The sequence below is a fragment of the Piliocolobus tephrosceles genome, chromosome 1 (assembly GCF_002776525.5).
Source record: "Piliocolobus tephrosceles isolate RC106 chromosome 1, ASM277652v3, whole genome shotgun sequence".
NCBI classification, from domain to species: Eukaryota; Metazoa; Chordata; class Mammalia; order Primates; family Cercopithecidae; genus Piliocolobus; species Piliocolobus tephrosceles.
The window spans coordinates 203987572-204004378 of record NC_045434.1 but is presented as its reverse complement, the minus strand read 5'-3'; the positions used below and the strand labels follow the sequence as shown (position 1 = coordinate 204004378).

The window sequence follows — 16807 nt, the reverse complement described above, 5'->3', positions numbered from 1 at the left end:
TACTCCCCACCCTGTTTCCTTTTCTGTCATCACCACTGTCATTGTCCTCATCATCAACAATAGTAATAGCCTTCATGGGTCCTTGAAGTTGCAAATTACTCCCATCATCTTTATTTTATTTTATTTCATTATTATTTTTTATTTTTATTTTTTGAGACAGAGTCTTGCTCTGTTGCCCTGGATGAAATGCAGTGGCGTGATCTCAGCTAACTGCAACCTCCACCTCCCAGATTGAAGTGATTCTCCCACCTCAGCCTCTCAAGTAACTGGGATTACAGGCGCGCACCATCACGCCTGGCTAATTTTCATCTTTTTAGTAGAGACGGGGTTTCACTGTTGCCCAGGATGGTCTTGAACTCCTGACCTCAGGTGGTCCACCTGCCTCGGTCTCCCAAAGTGCTGGGATTGCATGCGTGAGCCACCACACCAGGCCCCATCATCTTTATTTCACTCCATTGTCAAAGCCATCCAGGGAGGCATACAAGGATGTATTGTTACCTTCATTTTTATAGCTGAGAAAACCAAGGTCCTGAGAAGAGGAGCGACTTGTCCAAGACCACACAGCTAGGGAAAGACAGAGCCCACAAGCCGGGTCTCAGGCTGCCGAGACCAGGACTCCTGATTAGTCCAGGGCTGTCCCAGAGGGCCCTCAAACTCCCTCCCGATGTGTCCCTTCCCGCCAATTCCTCTCCAGGGCTTACTGGTTGTGTGTCCTCCATCCAAGTGACTGAACCTCTCTGAGCCTCCGTATACCTGTTTGTAAAAGAGTCAATAGTCCCAGCTTCACAGACCTATGAAGGCTGGCACAGAAGTTTCTAAAATGGGGGTCTCTTCCCCTGAGCTTGGCCAAGGCGGGTGGTGGAAGCTCTTTTTCAGGGGTTGAAGTCACAAACAAAGTGCAATTCTGTTCTCTTGAGATCTCTCTGGATCTCAGCGGACAGCGAGACAGAGCTCTGCCCTCCCCACTCAGTGTCCAGAGGGTTGTTATGGCAACCTCCAACATCCGAGAGGGTCATGCCAGATCCTCTTGGACAAGAGAGACCTGTGGGCCCTGCTTGGCCTTCCTCAGTCTGGGCTTCAGTCTGGGCATCTCTCTGGTTCCACGGAGTTCCCCAAATCCCTGCAGAATAAGGAGTGGGAAGGACAAGGAGACAGGAAGGAATTAGACCTAGAACTCCATGGTGAGTCTAGAAAGCTGCAGGTGACTTGCAGGACTGAGGGATCAGCTGACGCATGAGAGGACACTGAGGCCGGGGCTCGGCAGAAGCACCTTGAATTGTATCTATCAGTGGCATGAAGCAAATGTTGGTCCTTTGCTAACTGCAGTCATGATTTTGGTCGCAACTCTATATCTTGTCCTATTATTTCCTTAATATTTTACTATATCCAAAAGCACCTTTAAAACCCGAATTCAAGGATACTAATGCTCTTATAAATGGAAAATGAGTATCGTTTCCTATAAATAGATGGGAACCATAAAAACCATAAATAGCATAAAAACAAGCAACGTTGTTAAATTCTACCTAGAGACTTGCACATGGGAAGCTGTGAGCTTGGGGCCTGCCCTCTCTTTGTTAAGAAGAGAGAAAAAATGTGTTAATGACTGTCTCAGACTGTGCTGGCCTCAGTGGGGCCACCAGCCACGCGTGACTATGTGAATTTGAATTAAAATTAAATACAATGAAAGATGAAGTTCTTCAGTTGCAGTAGGGAAGTTTCAGATGCTCAAAACCCCGTGTAGCTAGTACTGCCACATTGAACACTGCGAATCTAGAACGTTTCCATCATTGCAGAAACTCTTATTGGACAGTGCTGCTCTAGAACTGAATGGAGACTCAGTCAGATTAGTATTTCCAGGCCAGGCGCGGTGGCTCACGCCTGTAATCCCAGCAATTTGGGAGGCCTAGGCTGGTGGATCACCTGAGGTCAGGAGTTCAAGACCAGAGTTGGAGACCAGCCTGGTCAACATGGCGAAACCCCATCTCTGCTAAAAATACAAAAATTAGCCGGCCGTGGTGGCATGTGCCTGTAGTCCCAGCTACTCGGGAGGGTGAGGCACAAGTATCATTTGAACCCAGGAGGCGGAGGTTGCAGTGAGCAGAGATGGTGCCACTGCACTCCAGCCTGGGTGACAGAGCAAAACTCCATCTCAAAAATAAAAAATAAAAAAAACTAGGATTTCCCCCAGAACAAGCCTGTGCCTCCTCCATCAGACTGGGGCTTTCCAAGGATAGGGCCTGTGTCTGCCCTCTGACCTCTGTGAGGTCAGACCTCACAGCTCTGAGGACAGTCTCTGCCCAGAGATTGCACTGCCTACAACTCTGGTCTCCATCCCACTCAGCTCCTCTCTGAGCTCAAGTGTCCTCACTGTTGAACTGAATCTGGTGCCGCATTCCCCATCCACGGGCTGGCCTCCCTGCCTGCCGGACAAGTGCCTGCTTCCTTCCTCTGAAGCCCCAAGGGCTGGCTTTCTCAGTCACCGTCAGAACACTGAGGTTATGCAGTGCATTTCAGGAATTGAATCCTTGGTGTTAGTTGTATTTGGCTCTGAGCCCCAGACATGGTGGGGAAGGGCCCCCAGGATGGCAGCTGTGCCCACCGTGGTCTCCCCACAGTGACGGGGGGGGGGGGCTGGGTACCTGGCAGTCCCAGCAGGAAAGGCAAGGGCAGAGGAAGGGGCTAGATCTGACCCCAGATCTCTGCCCTTGGGGATGAGGCAGGCCACGATGAAGGCAGGACTCCCTTGCAATCCGTTCCTTCGCTGTGTGGCACGGCGTCATAGTCAGAGACCACCTGGCACTGGCCAACAAAAAGCAAGGATAACTTCCCAATGGACAAGATAGCAGGATGGAAGCAAGTGGGCCCAGGGCAGAGAGGCATTGCCAAGATGGATGACCCTCCAGGCGCATGACCTCCCACACCCCTGGGCCACACCCACCAGCTTCCTGGCTATGAATGTGACCCCATGATTAAATTACCCAGCATGCCTTTTGACACACCAGGCCTTTGCATGTGCTCTCCCCTCTGCCTGCAGTGCCTTTCCCTTCACCTCCACTTAACATCTAAGGCTGTAGTAGTTTCTCTTTTTGTTTTTGTTGAGGGGAGCAGGAGGTTGTCCCTTGGCGGGGGGTCTAGGCCTATTCATGTAATTAACGCTTGAAGCAATTGGGAGGAAGGGATCTTTGTATTGGTGGAAGGGGTCAGGGCAGGGAGCAGTGTTTGAGTGCACCTCACATTACCTTTCTGGGACTCAGTTTCTCCCACCTCTGATGCAAGCATGAGGTCTCCCAGGCTCTTCTGGCTTGACTCAGGCTGAGTGCTCCAAGCCCAGAGCTCAGGTCCTACCTTGCCCACTGCATACCTGGCCTCTTCAGGTGCATAGCAAATACTCAATAAATGATTTGGGGGAGGGAATGAATGAGTCAATGACAAAAAATAAAGGTGCTTCCAGGAATACCAGAGATGGAGAAGGAGAGGAAAGGGGAGAAAGAAATGAAGGCAAAAGAGAAAAAGGAGGAAGAGGAGTGGGGAGGAAGGAAGGTAGCCTCTGAGTGTCCGCTCTCTTTTCCATCTTCCTTTCTGCTTCCTCTTCTCCACGCTCCCCGTGGCTCCCCAGGGCTGCTGAAGGGCAGCTTCAGAACCCTAGCTGGGAGATGCCCTGCTAGCATCCCCTCTGCTGGGTCAGAGATGGGCAGGAGCCACAGGATTGATGGGGACGGGGAGCTGGTTCCTGGGTATCTCAGTCCCAACAGCTAAGGAGGCTGAGCAGGGGCTTCCTGCAGCCTCCCTAACTTGGGCCCAGGGCTGAAGCAGATTCCTGGCCTGATAACCCCCACCAGGCCTGGGAAGTGAGCTGGCTCCAACCTTCTGGGCTCTCCAGGCCCAGGAAGCAAAAGGCCTTCACCCACCCACAGTCTCCATGGTGGAAATTAGTGGGGATGATGGGATGGGGTCCATGGCCTTGACCAAGGTCATTCAGGTGAGGTCTCCTCTAGCCTAGGGGGATCCCTCACACGACTCTGGGACATCCCAGAGAGAGCTTGTCAGTGGAAGTCACCTAATCCAAACCCTTCATGTCGCAAATGGAGAAAGTGAGGCCCGAGGAGGGGAGGTGGCCTTCCCAGGGTCACTGGCATTTAGGAGCAGAGTCAGGCCTGGAATCTAAGCTTCCTGATGGGCAGCTCTGGACGCATGCACTTTTTCTCTTTTTGAGACAGGGTCTTGCTCTGTTGCCCAGGCTGAAGTATGGTGGTGCGATTGGCTTACTATAACCTGGAACTCATGGGCTGGAGTGATTCTCCCACCTCAGCCTCTTGAGTATCTGGGACTACAGGCATGCACATCCACACCAAGCTAATTTTCTTACTTTTTTTCTGGAGGTGGGGTCTTGCTATATTGTCCAGGCTGGTCTTGAACTCCTGGGCTCAAGACCTGGGCTCAAATAATCCTCCTGCCTCAGCCTCCCAGGCTCTAGCAATCCTCCTACCTCAGCCTCCCAACATGCTGGGATTACAGGCATGAGCCACCATACCTGGATGCCTTTTTCTTAAAGTCAGGATTATTGAGGTATAGTAATATACAGTAAAAGTCTGCCCTTTTAATTGAGAATATAGTTCTATGGATTTTGTCAAATGTATCTCACCATGAAACTATCCCTTGAGTCTTATGTCATGGACATCCTTGCATGTCAGTGGAAATAAACAAAATGCCCAACCAGAGGGGACTGTTTTGTTGTTGTTTGTTTGTTTGTTTGTTTGTTTTTCCCTAAAGGGAAAGATTTTGCAAGAAAGTATTTAAGCAATACCCTAGTGTTGGGCATGGAGGTTGTGTCCCATCCTTCACATTGATAAACAATGCTAGGGTGAGCCAGGTGCGGTGGCTCAAGCCTGTAATCCCAGCACTTTGGGAGGCTGAGACGGACGGATCACGAGGTCAGGAGTTCGAGACCATCCTGGCTAACACGGTGAAACCCCGTCTCTACTAAAAAAAAAAAAAAAATACAAAAAACTAGCCGGGCGAGGTGGCGGGCACCTGTAGTCTCAGCTACTCGGGAGGCTGAGGCAGGAGAATGGCGTAAACCTGGGAGGCAGAGCTTGCAGTGAGCTGAGATCCGGCCACTGCACTCCAGCCCGGACGACAGAGCCAGACTCCGTCTCAAAACAAAAACAAAAACAAAACAATGCTAGGGTGAACATCCTTCTATCTTGTGCTTGGGAGGAGTCAGATCCTCAGTGCAGTGATGGCTCCTAGGTGGGCACGAGTGTGCCTGGTGCTCTCCTCCCAGACCCGAGCACCCTTCCATCTCTCTAAGCCCCTGCCCTCTCCTTCCCTCTCCTCCCACTGCAGGGAACCGGCTGGATGAGGGCTCGGATGTGGAGTCGGAACCTGACCTCCCACTGAAGCGCAAGCAGCGCCGCAGTCGGACCACATTCACGGCCGAGCAGCTGGAGGAGCTGGAGAAGGCCTTTGAGAGGACCCACTACCCGGACATCTACACCCGCGAGGAGCTGGCGCAGAGGACCAAGCTGACCGAGGCGCGTGTGCAGGTGAGGAGGCACCTGCGGTGTTGGTGCTGGGTGTTGGTGCTGCAGGTATACTCCAGAGATTCAGAAGTTTGGGATGGCCAAGGTCAGTGGGTTTAATGGGACGTCTCAGGGGGATTTACAACACGTTCAGGGGGTTGTGTAGACAAGTAATGCCACCAGTGCAGAGTTAGTAGGCAGCAAATGTTGATTGTCTGAGAGCTGGACAGCCCAAAGAAGAGGGAAGAATGGAGGAAGAGATACAGGGAAGGGGGGAAGAAAAGGAAGAAGGAGGAAGGGCAAGAAGGATGAAAGAAGGAATGAAAGAAGGGAGGGAAGCCAGGTGCGGTGGCTCACACCTGTAATCCCAGCATTTTGGGAGGCTGAGGTGGGCGGATCACTTGAGGTCAGGAGTTCAAGACCTGCCTGGCCAACATGGTGAAACCTCATCTCTACTAAAAATACAAAAATTAGCTGGGCGTGGTGATGGGCACCTGTAATCCCAGCTACTCAGGAGGCTGAGGCAGGAGAGTCACTTGAACCTGGGAGGCGGAGGTTGCAGTGAGCCAAGATCGCACCACTGTACTCCAGCTTGGGCAACAGAGCAAGACTCCGTCTCACAAAAAGAAAGAAAGGAGGGAGGGAGGGAGGGCATTAGTTCAGCCAGAAGAAAGGGTTTGGGGAGTATAAAAATCTCCAAATCTCTGATGAGCAGAGGAAGTGATCAGGAGGAAGATTTCCAAACAAGCCTAGCTTCCTCTGATGGGTGAGGAGTGTCCCGTTACCGGAAGCATGCAAGTAGGCTGGGCAGGCCAGTTCCTGGCAGGTTAGATGCATCAGGGCAGGATGGGCAGCCCCCGAAGACCCTGAACATCCCCTCCATGGCCTCAGTGTGTGGGAAGGAAGAGGGGAGAAGAGCAAGAGCCTCCCGACAGCTCAAGGACTGCCCTGCCTGCTCTCTGTCGGTGGGTTGAGGGGCAAAGGCCTGCTGCAGGGGGCCTGGGGGCATTGCCTCAACTCCCCAGGCCAAACTCTGAGATTCCAGGAAGCCTATAGTTGTTATTCAAGTGCAGGAGCCTCTCTGGGGGCCTGGCTGGAGAGGGCTGAGGCTAGAGGATTGCGGATGGAGGAGGAAGAGCCGGGACAAGTCGTGATGAATGGCTCTTGTGGGAATCCATTCCCCAGCTGTCTTCTCCATGGATGGGGAGGCATTGAGAGAGGGGAAGGATCCCCATTACCAGAATCTAAGCAGTGCTCAGGGAGTCAGAGCAGCCTGCAGAGGGGCCACCCCAAACTGCTGACAGTGGGCATTTCCACCCAAGAGGAGCCAGCCTTTGACCAGCACCCACTTAGCCAGTGGCATTGCCGGGGGTGCTTCTCAAACGTGACCTAGTGGAAGCTCAGACCACCTTGTTGGGTCAGCATGGTCACCCCCTGCAAGCCATGGGTCCAGAAACTGGAAGTTCAGAGAAGCAACACGCCCAGGGGCACAAGCTGGATGGGGGCTGAGCCAGGCCCAGCTGCTGGCAAAACCCACGTCATTTCCATCCAGGGAAAGGAACAAGCTGAGTCACAAGCTGAAATTTGAAAGCAACTGGGACAATCCTAGAAGCAAGGGACCTTTCAGCACTCCAGGACCCAGCGGACACCCTTCCACCCCCGGCCACACTCCCAGATTAGGGGCCCTTCGCTTCCTTTGAGGGAGACCCCAAGGAGAAGGAGGCAGGAGGCAGCAGCCAGCTCATCTCATTCCCTCCCCTCCTGACCGAGGTGATATCTGAGCTGGCCCCAGGACTCCCTCCCGCTCTGATCCTCCTGCAGCTGTTCTCCTGGGCACATTCCTGGGTGCTTTCTCGTTCCCACGTCTGGCGGCCAGGGCGGCTTCCCACCACCTTGAAGCCTGACTGCTCCTTGTAAAATTTCCTGGCTGTCAGAGCAGTGCTTTTATTGGCCCAGGGGACTCAGAAACAGGTGTCACTCAAGGTCCACGGAGGGAGGGGGTCTGGGAATGGAGAGGCAGCCAGAGCCCAGGCAAAGCCATCCTGAGGGGGCGGGGCCTGCCTCCTCTTCTTATTGACTTCCTGTCATACTCTATGCTTCCCCAGTGCAGGGAACTCCCTTTGGGTCAGGGCAGGGACTCCTCATTAGACCAGAATCTCTCCAAGGCAGGGCTGGATCTCCCCACTTGGCCTGAGAGCTTTCTCAGAGAAGAGGGAACAAAAAATGTTGAGTTTTTGAAGAATAAATAGCCAGGCATAGTGACTCACTCCTGTAATCCCAGCCCTTTGGGAGGCCGAGGCAGGTAGATCACCTGAGCTCAGGAGTTTGAGACCAGCCTGACCAACATGTAGAAATCCCATCTCTACTAAAAATACAAAATTAGCCCAGTGTGGTGGCGCATGCCTGTAATCCCAGCTACTCGAGAGACTGAGGCAGGAGAATCGCTTGAACCCGGGAGGCGGAGGTTGCAGTGAGCTGAGATCATGCCATTGCACTCCAGCCTGGGCAACAAGAGCAAAACTCTGTCTCAAAAAATAAATAAAATAAAATACATTTAGCCTGGAGAAGTGGAAACTTGAAGGACACAGCTGCTCTGAGAGTCCCCAAAGGGTAAGCCCAGGGCCAGGGTCAAGAGAGGAGCATCTAAAGTCCAATACGAAGGTCTGCAGGAAAGAGCTCAGGACTGAGAGCTCAGGGTTCCTGCCTTTGGTCAGCTGTGCCACCTTCACCAGGTCAATTTCCTTTCCTGAGACTTCATTTCCTATCTGCTAATAAGTAACTCAACAATCACTAAGACCCTTGCATTTCTAGGATCCTTACTTATTGACAATCAGGGATGCTTTGTGAGGTGATGAGATTCCCATTACCAGAAGTGTTCAAACAAAAACACAATGTCCAGTCGATCAGGGACCCTGAGGTCTTTGAGTTATGACCTCAAAGTCCCCTGAGTACGGCTTAGATTGTATGGCTTCATACATTTTAGGTCTTGGTCTTTGATTCTAAAGGTTTGTGGTTCTGGGATTTTGCAATCCTATAATATCTCATCTCAGTGGACCTGGGAGATGGGTGAGTTGGTGGATTGGATCAGGGCGGGCTTGGAGCCAAATACCTAGATGTGGATTCCAGCTCCATCTCTTACCCTTGCTGCCGTCCACCCATGTCTCACCTGCAAGATGATGATAATGTCTACCATGCTCTGAGGATTAAATGATTACACTTAAAAAAAAAAATAAAAAGAGGAAGTGCTTGCACACAGAAGTGCCATAAATGGGAGCTGTTCTTACTAAAACGCCGCCTGTTCTTGGCAGCTCCAATACTAGGCACCTTTGCAGCTCCAGGTACATTCACTCAGCAGTCATTTATGGAGTCTTTGCTGTATGCCAGGCACGGTTCTAGGCATTGGGGATTCACTGGGCAGAAAGCTCTGCCGACTTGAAGCTGGCATTCTCATAAACACGTGTGCAGGTAAACATGATGTCAGGCGGGGATGTGGTCACCAAAGAGTGGCCTGTTTTCCTCTCTGGTTCCCTCAAGCCCTGCTTCACTGCAGGGGCCGGGAGCCTCTGCTTGAAGCCTGCTAGATGTTACCAGTGCCTATAACACCTCTGCCTCAGCCAGGAGAAAGCCAGAGCCACATGAAGGGCAGCCAAGGGGGTGTCAGGCAGGAGAACCCATGCCTGGAGACCCATCACTCCTTTCTCTGGAGTGACGCATATATCTTCCTGAGAGGTGAACAGATCCATTTTTTCCAGGGTGCCACAACCCTGAGCCTGTGAATTTCTTCTAGAAACAGAGGCTATAGGGCTGATAGGTCCCAAGATCACCCCATGACCTTTCCCACAGCTGCCTGTGATGACTTCCCCATCCTTCAGATGATCAGCACCAGGAAACCAAGGCTGTGTGCAGTGCCTCTTTACTTTACGGTCCTTGGAACCCTGCTCTTTGCTTGGGGTTGGGGTGGGATGTTCTGAACAGAAATCCCATCGTGGAGGCACTACAAGAGATTCACTAATTAACAACTTACACTGAATCTCTTAATAACACTAGGTAGCATTCATGGTGCATTTCTTTTTTTTTTTTTTTTTCCTTGATTATTATTATTATTATTTTTTTTTTTTTTTGAGACAGAGTTTCACTTTGTCACCCAGGCTGGAGTGCAATGGCACAGTCTTGGCTCACTGCAACCTCCGCCTCCCAGTTTCAAACGATTCTCCTGCCTCAGCCTCCCAAGTAGCTGGGATTACAGGTGTCCACCACCACTCCTGGCTAATTTTTTGTATTTTTAATAGAGACAGGGTTTTGCCATGTTGGCCAGGCTGGTCTTGAACTCCTGACTTCAGGTGATCCACCCACCTCAGCCTCTCAAAGTATTGGGATTACAGGCATGAGCCACTGCACCCGGCCTTCATGGTGCATTTCTTATGTGCCAGGCATGATGGCTCACCAGCCTACATATGTTATCTTTATTAATTCTCACCTTACCCTGCGGGGTATGTGTGATTCTTCTCTCCATTTTGCAGGTGAGAAAATTGAGATTTAGCTAAGGAAAGTAACTTCCTGAAGCACAGTTATACATATACACAGTGAGTACTATGCAGTCATAAAAAAGAATGAGATCCTGTCCTTTTCAACAACATGGATGGAACTGGAGGTCATTATGTTCAGTGAAATAAGTCAGGCACAGAAAGACAAACTTCACACGTTCTCATTTATTTGTGAGAGCTAAAAATTAAGGCAATTGAACTCATGGAGATAGAGAGTAGAAGGATGGTTACCAGAGGCTGGGGCAGGTAGTGGGAGGTGGGGGGAGACGTGAGGATGGTTAATGTGTTCAAAAAAGGAATAAGGATGAAGAAGATGTATTTGTATTTGATAACACAATAGGGTGACTATAGTCAATAATAATTTCATTGTACCTTTAAAAATAACTAAACAAGTATAATCGGACCACTTGTAACACAAAGGGTAAATGCTTGAGGTGATAGATACCCCATTTACCCCTGATGTGATTATTATATGCTGTATGCCTATGTCAAAGAACCCGTCTATCCTATAAATATGCGTGCCTACTATGTAGCCACAAAAACTAAAAATTAAAAAAAAGATACAGTTCAAAGTGACTGTGCTGGACCCAAGTCTATCTGCTCAGGTCGTTTCCTCTGTGCTACATAAAGAGAAGGGCCAGATGGAATATTAGACTCAGTACGCAGATGGCATCTACTCTACCCTACTGCCAGTGCAGGATATTGAGAGAAGGATCAGAAATGAAGAATAAAACCCAGCCCCTGCTTTCAAAGAACTCAGTCCTGAGCAGAGATTCCGGGTAGGGTGCTGGGGCTGTCAGTGTCCCTCTTAGAGCATTTATTTCCCCCTCTGTAAACGGGCAGCTCACACGAGACGCTGGCGGAGATCCTTCCAGCTCAGCCGTCCCAGAGGGTCTCCCGCAGAATGATACTTACCTGTGGCTGACGCTGTTCTAAGTGTGTTGCCTGTGCTAATTCATTTGAGGTCCAGACCCACCTAGGAGGTGGCTGTTATTAGCCCCATTTTGTGAAGAAACTGAGGCACAGAGGGATAACAAAAATTTTCCCATCTTAGGGGTTAGAGGCAGAAGTCCATCCCAGGCAGTTGACTCCAGAATCCCTGCTCTCAACCATCCTGTTACACTTAGTGAGAAGGGAGGTGTCTACTGGGAGGGGTGTGTATCTAGGGACATAGGACAATGAAGGAAGATGAGATGACAGAATTGGCAACAAAGGCATGCCCTGTCCTCCAGGAAGTCCTCCTGGATTCTGAGAGGCAAAGTTGGAAGCCCCTCCTCTAAGCTCCTTATCCAACCTTGCATGTCACCCCATCTGAGTTTACTGCACTGAAAAGCAACTGCTCTTTGACTCGTGCCCAGGCAAAGGGCAGCTTGAGGGCTGGGACTGGGTCCTGCCCATCTCTCTAGCCTGTCTTGCTTGGCACAGACAGGAGTCCCAGTAAAAGTTTGAGATGGGAAGATGGGAAGTAAAGAAGGAAGGGAAGAGTAGGAAAAGAAAGGGAAGGGATGAGAAGGGAAGGGAAGGAGGAAGAATGCATCCATCCAACTTTATTCAGCACTCTTTTTTTGAGGAAAAGACGAGCAGCACCTAAGGACCAGCTGCTACACAACAAAGTAGAGTGGCGCATCCCTAATGCCCATCATTATCCTACCCACCCAAGATGTTCGCCACGTTCACATATTATCTATATTGTTATTTACTTTTCAACAAAATCAGTGTGTTTTAAAATAAAAATGCACAACACTCCCATGAAGGGAAGATGATTGTTAAAACACACACATACACACATACACACACACACATACACACTACATACAAAGGAAATCAAAACAATGTGATTAAAGCCTTTCAGGAAAATGTCATCTGCAAACACCTGTTCTCCTTGTGTTCAGAAGGAAGATTAGCACAGGTTAGAATGGCGCTGAGGATGCATTAGCACCAAACTGAGACCCCTCTTCCCCCTTCTCCATGCCCAGGAGGCCTGGGACAGAAGTGGAATGGAATAACTTTCCCATCCTCATGTCCAGGTTATTGAATTCTGTTTCTCCAACAGGGAGCCGTGGCAGGAGGCCCACTCTTTGGGAAACACTGAATTAGTACAAAGACCTCCCCACACTCTTCCCGCAGAGACTGGGAGCTCAGAGGCAAGGCTCATTCCTTGCAGCGTTCCCTCTCCGGCATCCCTCCCACCCCAGGGTGCCCTGGGGAAGCCCTCAGCACCCTGTGGAAGTGGGGAGAAGCCAGGGCTTTGAATCCTTTGGGAGCCAGTCGTTTTCCCTTCAGGCTTGGCTGCCTCCTCTCCTTTCTCTGTGAAACCTAAACAGGTCAGAGCCGGCAGCTCTTGTTTATCCAGCCTGCGAAGCTAAATACTGCTTTTCCCACCTGGGAGGGATGACTCTAGGGGCACATAAGCGCCCTCCACCCAGCTGCACTCCCCTCCCCCATCTCGGCAGAGACGGTACAGAGATTTGGGGGTCTTAGGTGATTAGGTGCCAGGGGAGGTTGCAGCCTTCACTCCCCATCAGGATGGGACACCCACCAAGCCTGTGGCCCCAGCCCCAGCAAAGACACCCAGAGCTAATCCTGCCTCCCCTTGTCCATTCATTCATCATTCACTCCTTCATTCATTCGACAAGTATTCCTTGAACACTTACTGAGCTCCAGGCATTGGGCAAGGAATGCATGGCCTCTGCCCCATGGAGCTTGGGCCCAAGGGGGGACATTAGGAGCAGCACAGCCAAGAAACAGGCACACAGAATCATTGCTCCTGTGGGGAAGCACCCAGGCAGGAGGCCCCCTGAGAGAAGGCAGAGAACCTACCTGAACCCACCTTAGATGCGGCGATTAAGGAGTTGGAGTAGGAAGAAGCATTTCAGCTGAGCTCTGAAGGCCAAAGAGCCAGCTGCAGGAAGAGTGTTCAGGTGAGAGGGAACAGCATGTGCAAAACTCAGGGTGGAAAAGAACCCCCTCAAAGCAGTCCCAGTGTGCGCCCTCATTCTCCTCCTTCTCTGACCTGTCCCAGGAAACTGGCAGATCCAGATAACTGAGCTCTAGAAAGCCAGACTTCCTGTAAATCGCAGACTGTCTGCAATTGTAAGTTTGCATCGCAGTTCCAACACAGACCAGCTAGATGCACTTGGGCAAGCAACTTGACCTCTGTGAGCCTTGGTTTCCCCTTCTGTAAAATGGGAATAGGAGAATACACCTCATGGGTCTGTGTATGGGTTGACACGTGAAGCGCCAGCACAGGAAAGGGAGACAAAAGTGTTGGGTTATTATCCCACTAATGTTTGATAAATCCATGTGTATGTGTGTGTGTGTGTTTCCTATTTCAAGGAGGCCCAGGGTATGTAAGCAAAGTAGGGCCTCAGTCTCCAGACAAAGAACCTGGCTTGCACATCTGGGTCTGAAGTGCAGGTCTCATTCAGGTGGGTTGCAGATGTGTGACTTCCTCCTGGGGGGCTTCCTGGAGGAGGTGGTCAAGCAGGGCACCAGCATCTCTCCAGGAAGGAGCAGCTGTAGAGGAAAGAGTACTGGCCTGAGAGCCACACAGGACTGGCTGGGCCACTGACTCAACCTGGCCCATGGACAAGTCACCCACTTTCTCTGGGTCTCAGTTTTCTCATCTGTAAAATGGGGATAATATAGAACCTCCTCACTGGTGGTTGTGAGGGCAGAATGGGGTCATACCTAGGAAAACACTTTGCAAACCGTCCCATGCTGCACAGCGCTGGAGATTCCCCTCCCTGCAGAAGGATGCTGGCTGGATCAGAGGGTGATGGCTTGGGCAACTGGGTCTAGATGTGTTGCAGCTCTCTGCCATGAACCTGGCCGAGGGGGTCTCCATTCTGTGCTCTCCATCCCCCAGGTCTGGTTCAGTAACCGCCGCGCCCGTTGGCGTAAGCAGGCAGGAGCCAACCAGCTGGCGGCATTCAACCACCTTCTGCCAGGAGGCTTCCCACCCACTGGCATGCCCACGCTGCCCCCCTACCAGCTGCCGGACTCCACCTACCCCACCACCACCATCTCCCAAGGTGAGTATCCCAGCCCCATCCTGCCATCTCGGTGGTACCCCTTCCCTTCTTTCTTTACTTTCACTTACAAAGACTCTTTTTTAATGACCATTTCTTACTTTCATGTAAGCAAGCTATTAAGAGAAAAAAAGATGCAATCCTGCCCTTGAAATTCTTGGCCCTAACACAGAGCAGCCAGGTGGGGTGCCCCAGGCAGCCCCTGTGCACCTGTTTAGAACTGAGCTTCTCAAATGGTACCATGGATCTCCCAGGGTTGTTACTAAAATGCTGGTCTGGGTGGGGCCCGAGATTCTGCACTTCTAAAAATCCCCCTGGGGATGCCCAGGCTGGTGGGGCATGGACCAGGCTTTGAGCAGTGAGGATTTGGAGCACAGGACACTGGGCTGACCTGCTTTGGAGGAAAGGGCCAGATTCTCCAGGGACTTTGGGACCATGCATAGTCACAGTCTTTGAGTTTTTAAAATGGGAGAGTGACATGAGTACATGTGTGCGTGTGAGTACGTGCATGAGTGTGTGTGTGTGAGTGCGTGTATGAGTGTGTGCGTATGTGGATGATTGTGTGCATGTGAGTGCTTATGAGTGTGTACATGTGACTGCCTGCATGAGTGTGTGAGTGTGCGTGCCTGAGTGTGTGCATGAGTGTGTGCGTGTGAGGGTGTGCATGAGTGTGTGCGTGTGCATGCATGACTGTGTGCATGAGTGTGTGCGTGTGAGTGCGTGCATGAGTGTGTGTGCGTACCTGAGTGTGTGCATGAGTGCGTGCGTGTGAGTGCGTGCGTGTGTGCATACATGAGTGTGGGTGTATGTGCATGCGTGTGTGCATGTGAGTGCATGCATGAGTGTGCATGTGAGAGTGTGTGCGTGAGTGCATGAGTGTGTGCACGTACGTGTGTACTTGGGAGGATGTTGGAATCATGTTGGAATCATTTTTTTTTTAGATTATGTTGGTCTCCAACCTATTACAAAAAAAAACAATGTACAAAGGGGCTTACATAATTTGCTGGGACCTTATTTTCTTGCCTCTCAAAAGATCCATTTTCGGAGATGGAATAAAGGTCAGGGTCTCCTTTGAGGACCGGAGAAAGCTCCCTCTGAGGGATTCCCCCTACTCTGGGGTGAACGGCCCTAGGCCTGGCTGGGCTGAGTGGGGTCAGAACCCTGAGGTCTGCCTGGGAAGGAGGCCTCACTTGGGCCCAGTTCTCCCAGTGGCTTGAAGTATAAGATTTCCTGCTAGGCTTGGAAAGGAGTAGGCAGAGGGAAGAAGGTGAGTGGGTGGGAGAGGCTAAGGTATCAGAGGGGCCTTGGGAGAGGAAAGGAAAGGCAGGTCCCAGGAGAGAAGGTGAGCCTTGTAGGAGAAGAAGGGTTCCCTCCCCCCAACTCACCTCCCAGCACACACCAGGAATCCCACTACTTGATATTGGCCTCATGGGCCGGGCGCAGTGGCTCAGAACTGCAGTCCCAGCACTTGGGGAGGCTGAGGCAGGCAGATCTCTTGAGGCCAGGAGTTGGAGATCAGCCTGGCCAACATGTGAAACTCCGTCTCTACTAAAAATACAAAAAAAAAAAAAAAAAATTAGCTGGGCATAGTGGCATACATCTGTAATCCCAGCTACTCGGGAGGCTGAGGCAGGAGAATTGCTTGAACCCAGGAGGCAGAGGTTGCAGTGAGCCCAGATCACACCACTACACTCCAGCCTGGGTGACAAAGCAAGACTCCATCTCCAAAAAAAAAGAAATTAAATTTTAAAAAAGATAGCTACCTCATAAAGCCTCCTTTTAAATGACTGGCAGGCTGGAGTTCTGGAGGTCAAGGAGAGAGTCAAAGAGCCCCCTCCACCACCACTGTGACTTGGTAAGATAAACTGAACCAGTGCTGAGGGTCCCAGTCCTGGCAAAGCTGCACAGAGGGGCTCAGAGAGAGCTGAATAATATCCTAACAGCAAAGAACAGAGATGGCTCCGAATTTAGGCCATTCAAGTCCTGGTCCCATCACTCACTAGCATGGTCATCTTGTGTGAGTGCCCCAAGCCCACCAAGCCTTGGTTTCTTCATCTGTAAAATGGGACTTATAGTCTTGCTTCACACGCTTAGGCAGCATTTGTAATAGCACCTGGCAAGTGGTTGATGCTCACAAAACAAAACAGACCGGGTAGATTAACAGAGTCCTCATCAAGGTTTGGCTTTCAGCCCAGCTGATATTTATTGAGTACCTACTGTGTGCCAAGCACCAAGCAACAGGAGCTAGTGTGCATCTATCTAGGGGTTGTCTGGAATGTTGGATTGTCAGTCAAGACCTGGCCAGCGCCCAGTGCCCTGCCCAGGAGCTAGCTTGTCTCATCCCAGGTAGCATGAGAGGGTGGTCCCTTCCCTCCAAGGAATGGAGACTGGGAGGAGGAGGCTCATGGCTTGCCTTCTGCTCTCGGAGGCCCAGGGTCCAGGATGAGGTCACTTGCTTAGGACCTCTCTTGGGTCTCTCTACAGATGGGGGCAGCACTGTGCACCGGCCCCAGCCCCTGCCACCGTCCACCATGCACCAGGGCGGGCTGGCTGCAGCGGCTGCAGCCGCCGACACTAGCTCTGCCTACGGAGCCCGCCACAGCTTCTCCAGCTACTCCGACAGCTTCATGAATCCGGCGGCGCCCTCCAACCACATGAACCCGGTCAGCAACGGCCTGTCTCCTCAGGTAGGTGGCCTCAGCCCAGCACC

At 51.3% G+C, this 16807-nt stretch overlaps 1 protein-coding gene across 4 annotated transcripts in view; it reads left to right on the top strand.

The window, feature by feature from the left end:
• Window positions 1-16807, top strand: part of PAX7 (paired box 7) — a 118387-nt gene that overhangs the window by 56242 nt on the left and 45338 nt on the right. For all 4 annotated transcript variants that reach the window (XM_023219332.2, XM_023219333.1, XM_023219330.2 and 1 more), the window contains exons 5-7: window positions 5347-5546; window positions 13935-14100; window positions 16582-16784. In XM_023219332.2, coding sequence (XP_023075100.1) covers window positions 5347-5546; window positions 13935-14100; window positions 16582-16784 — 569 coding nt within the window. The remainder of the gene's footprint in view (window positions 1-5346; window positions 5547-13934; window positions 14101-16581; window positions 16785-16807) is intronic.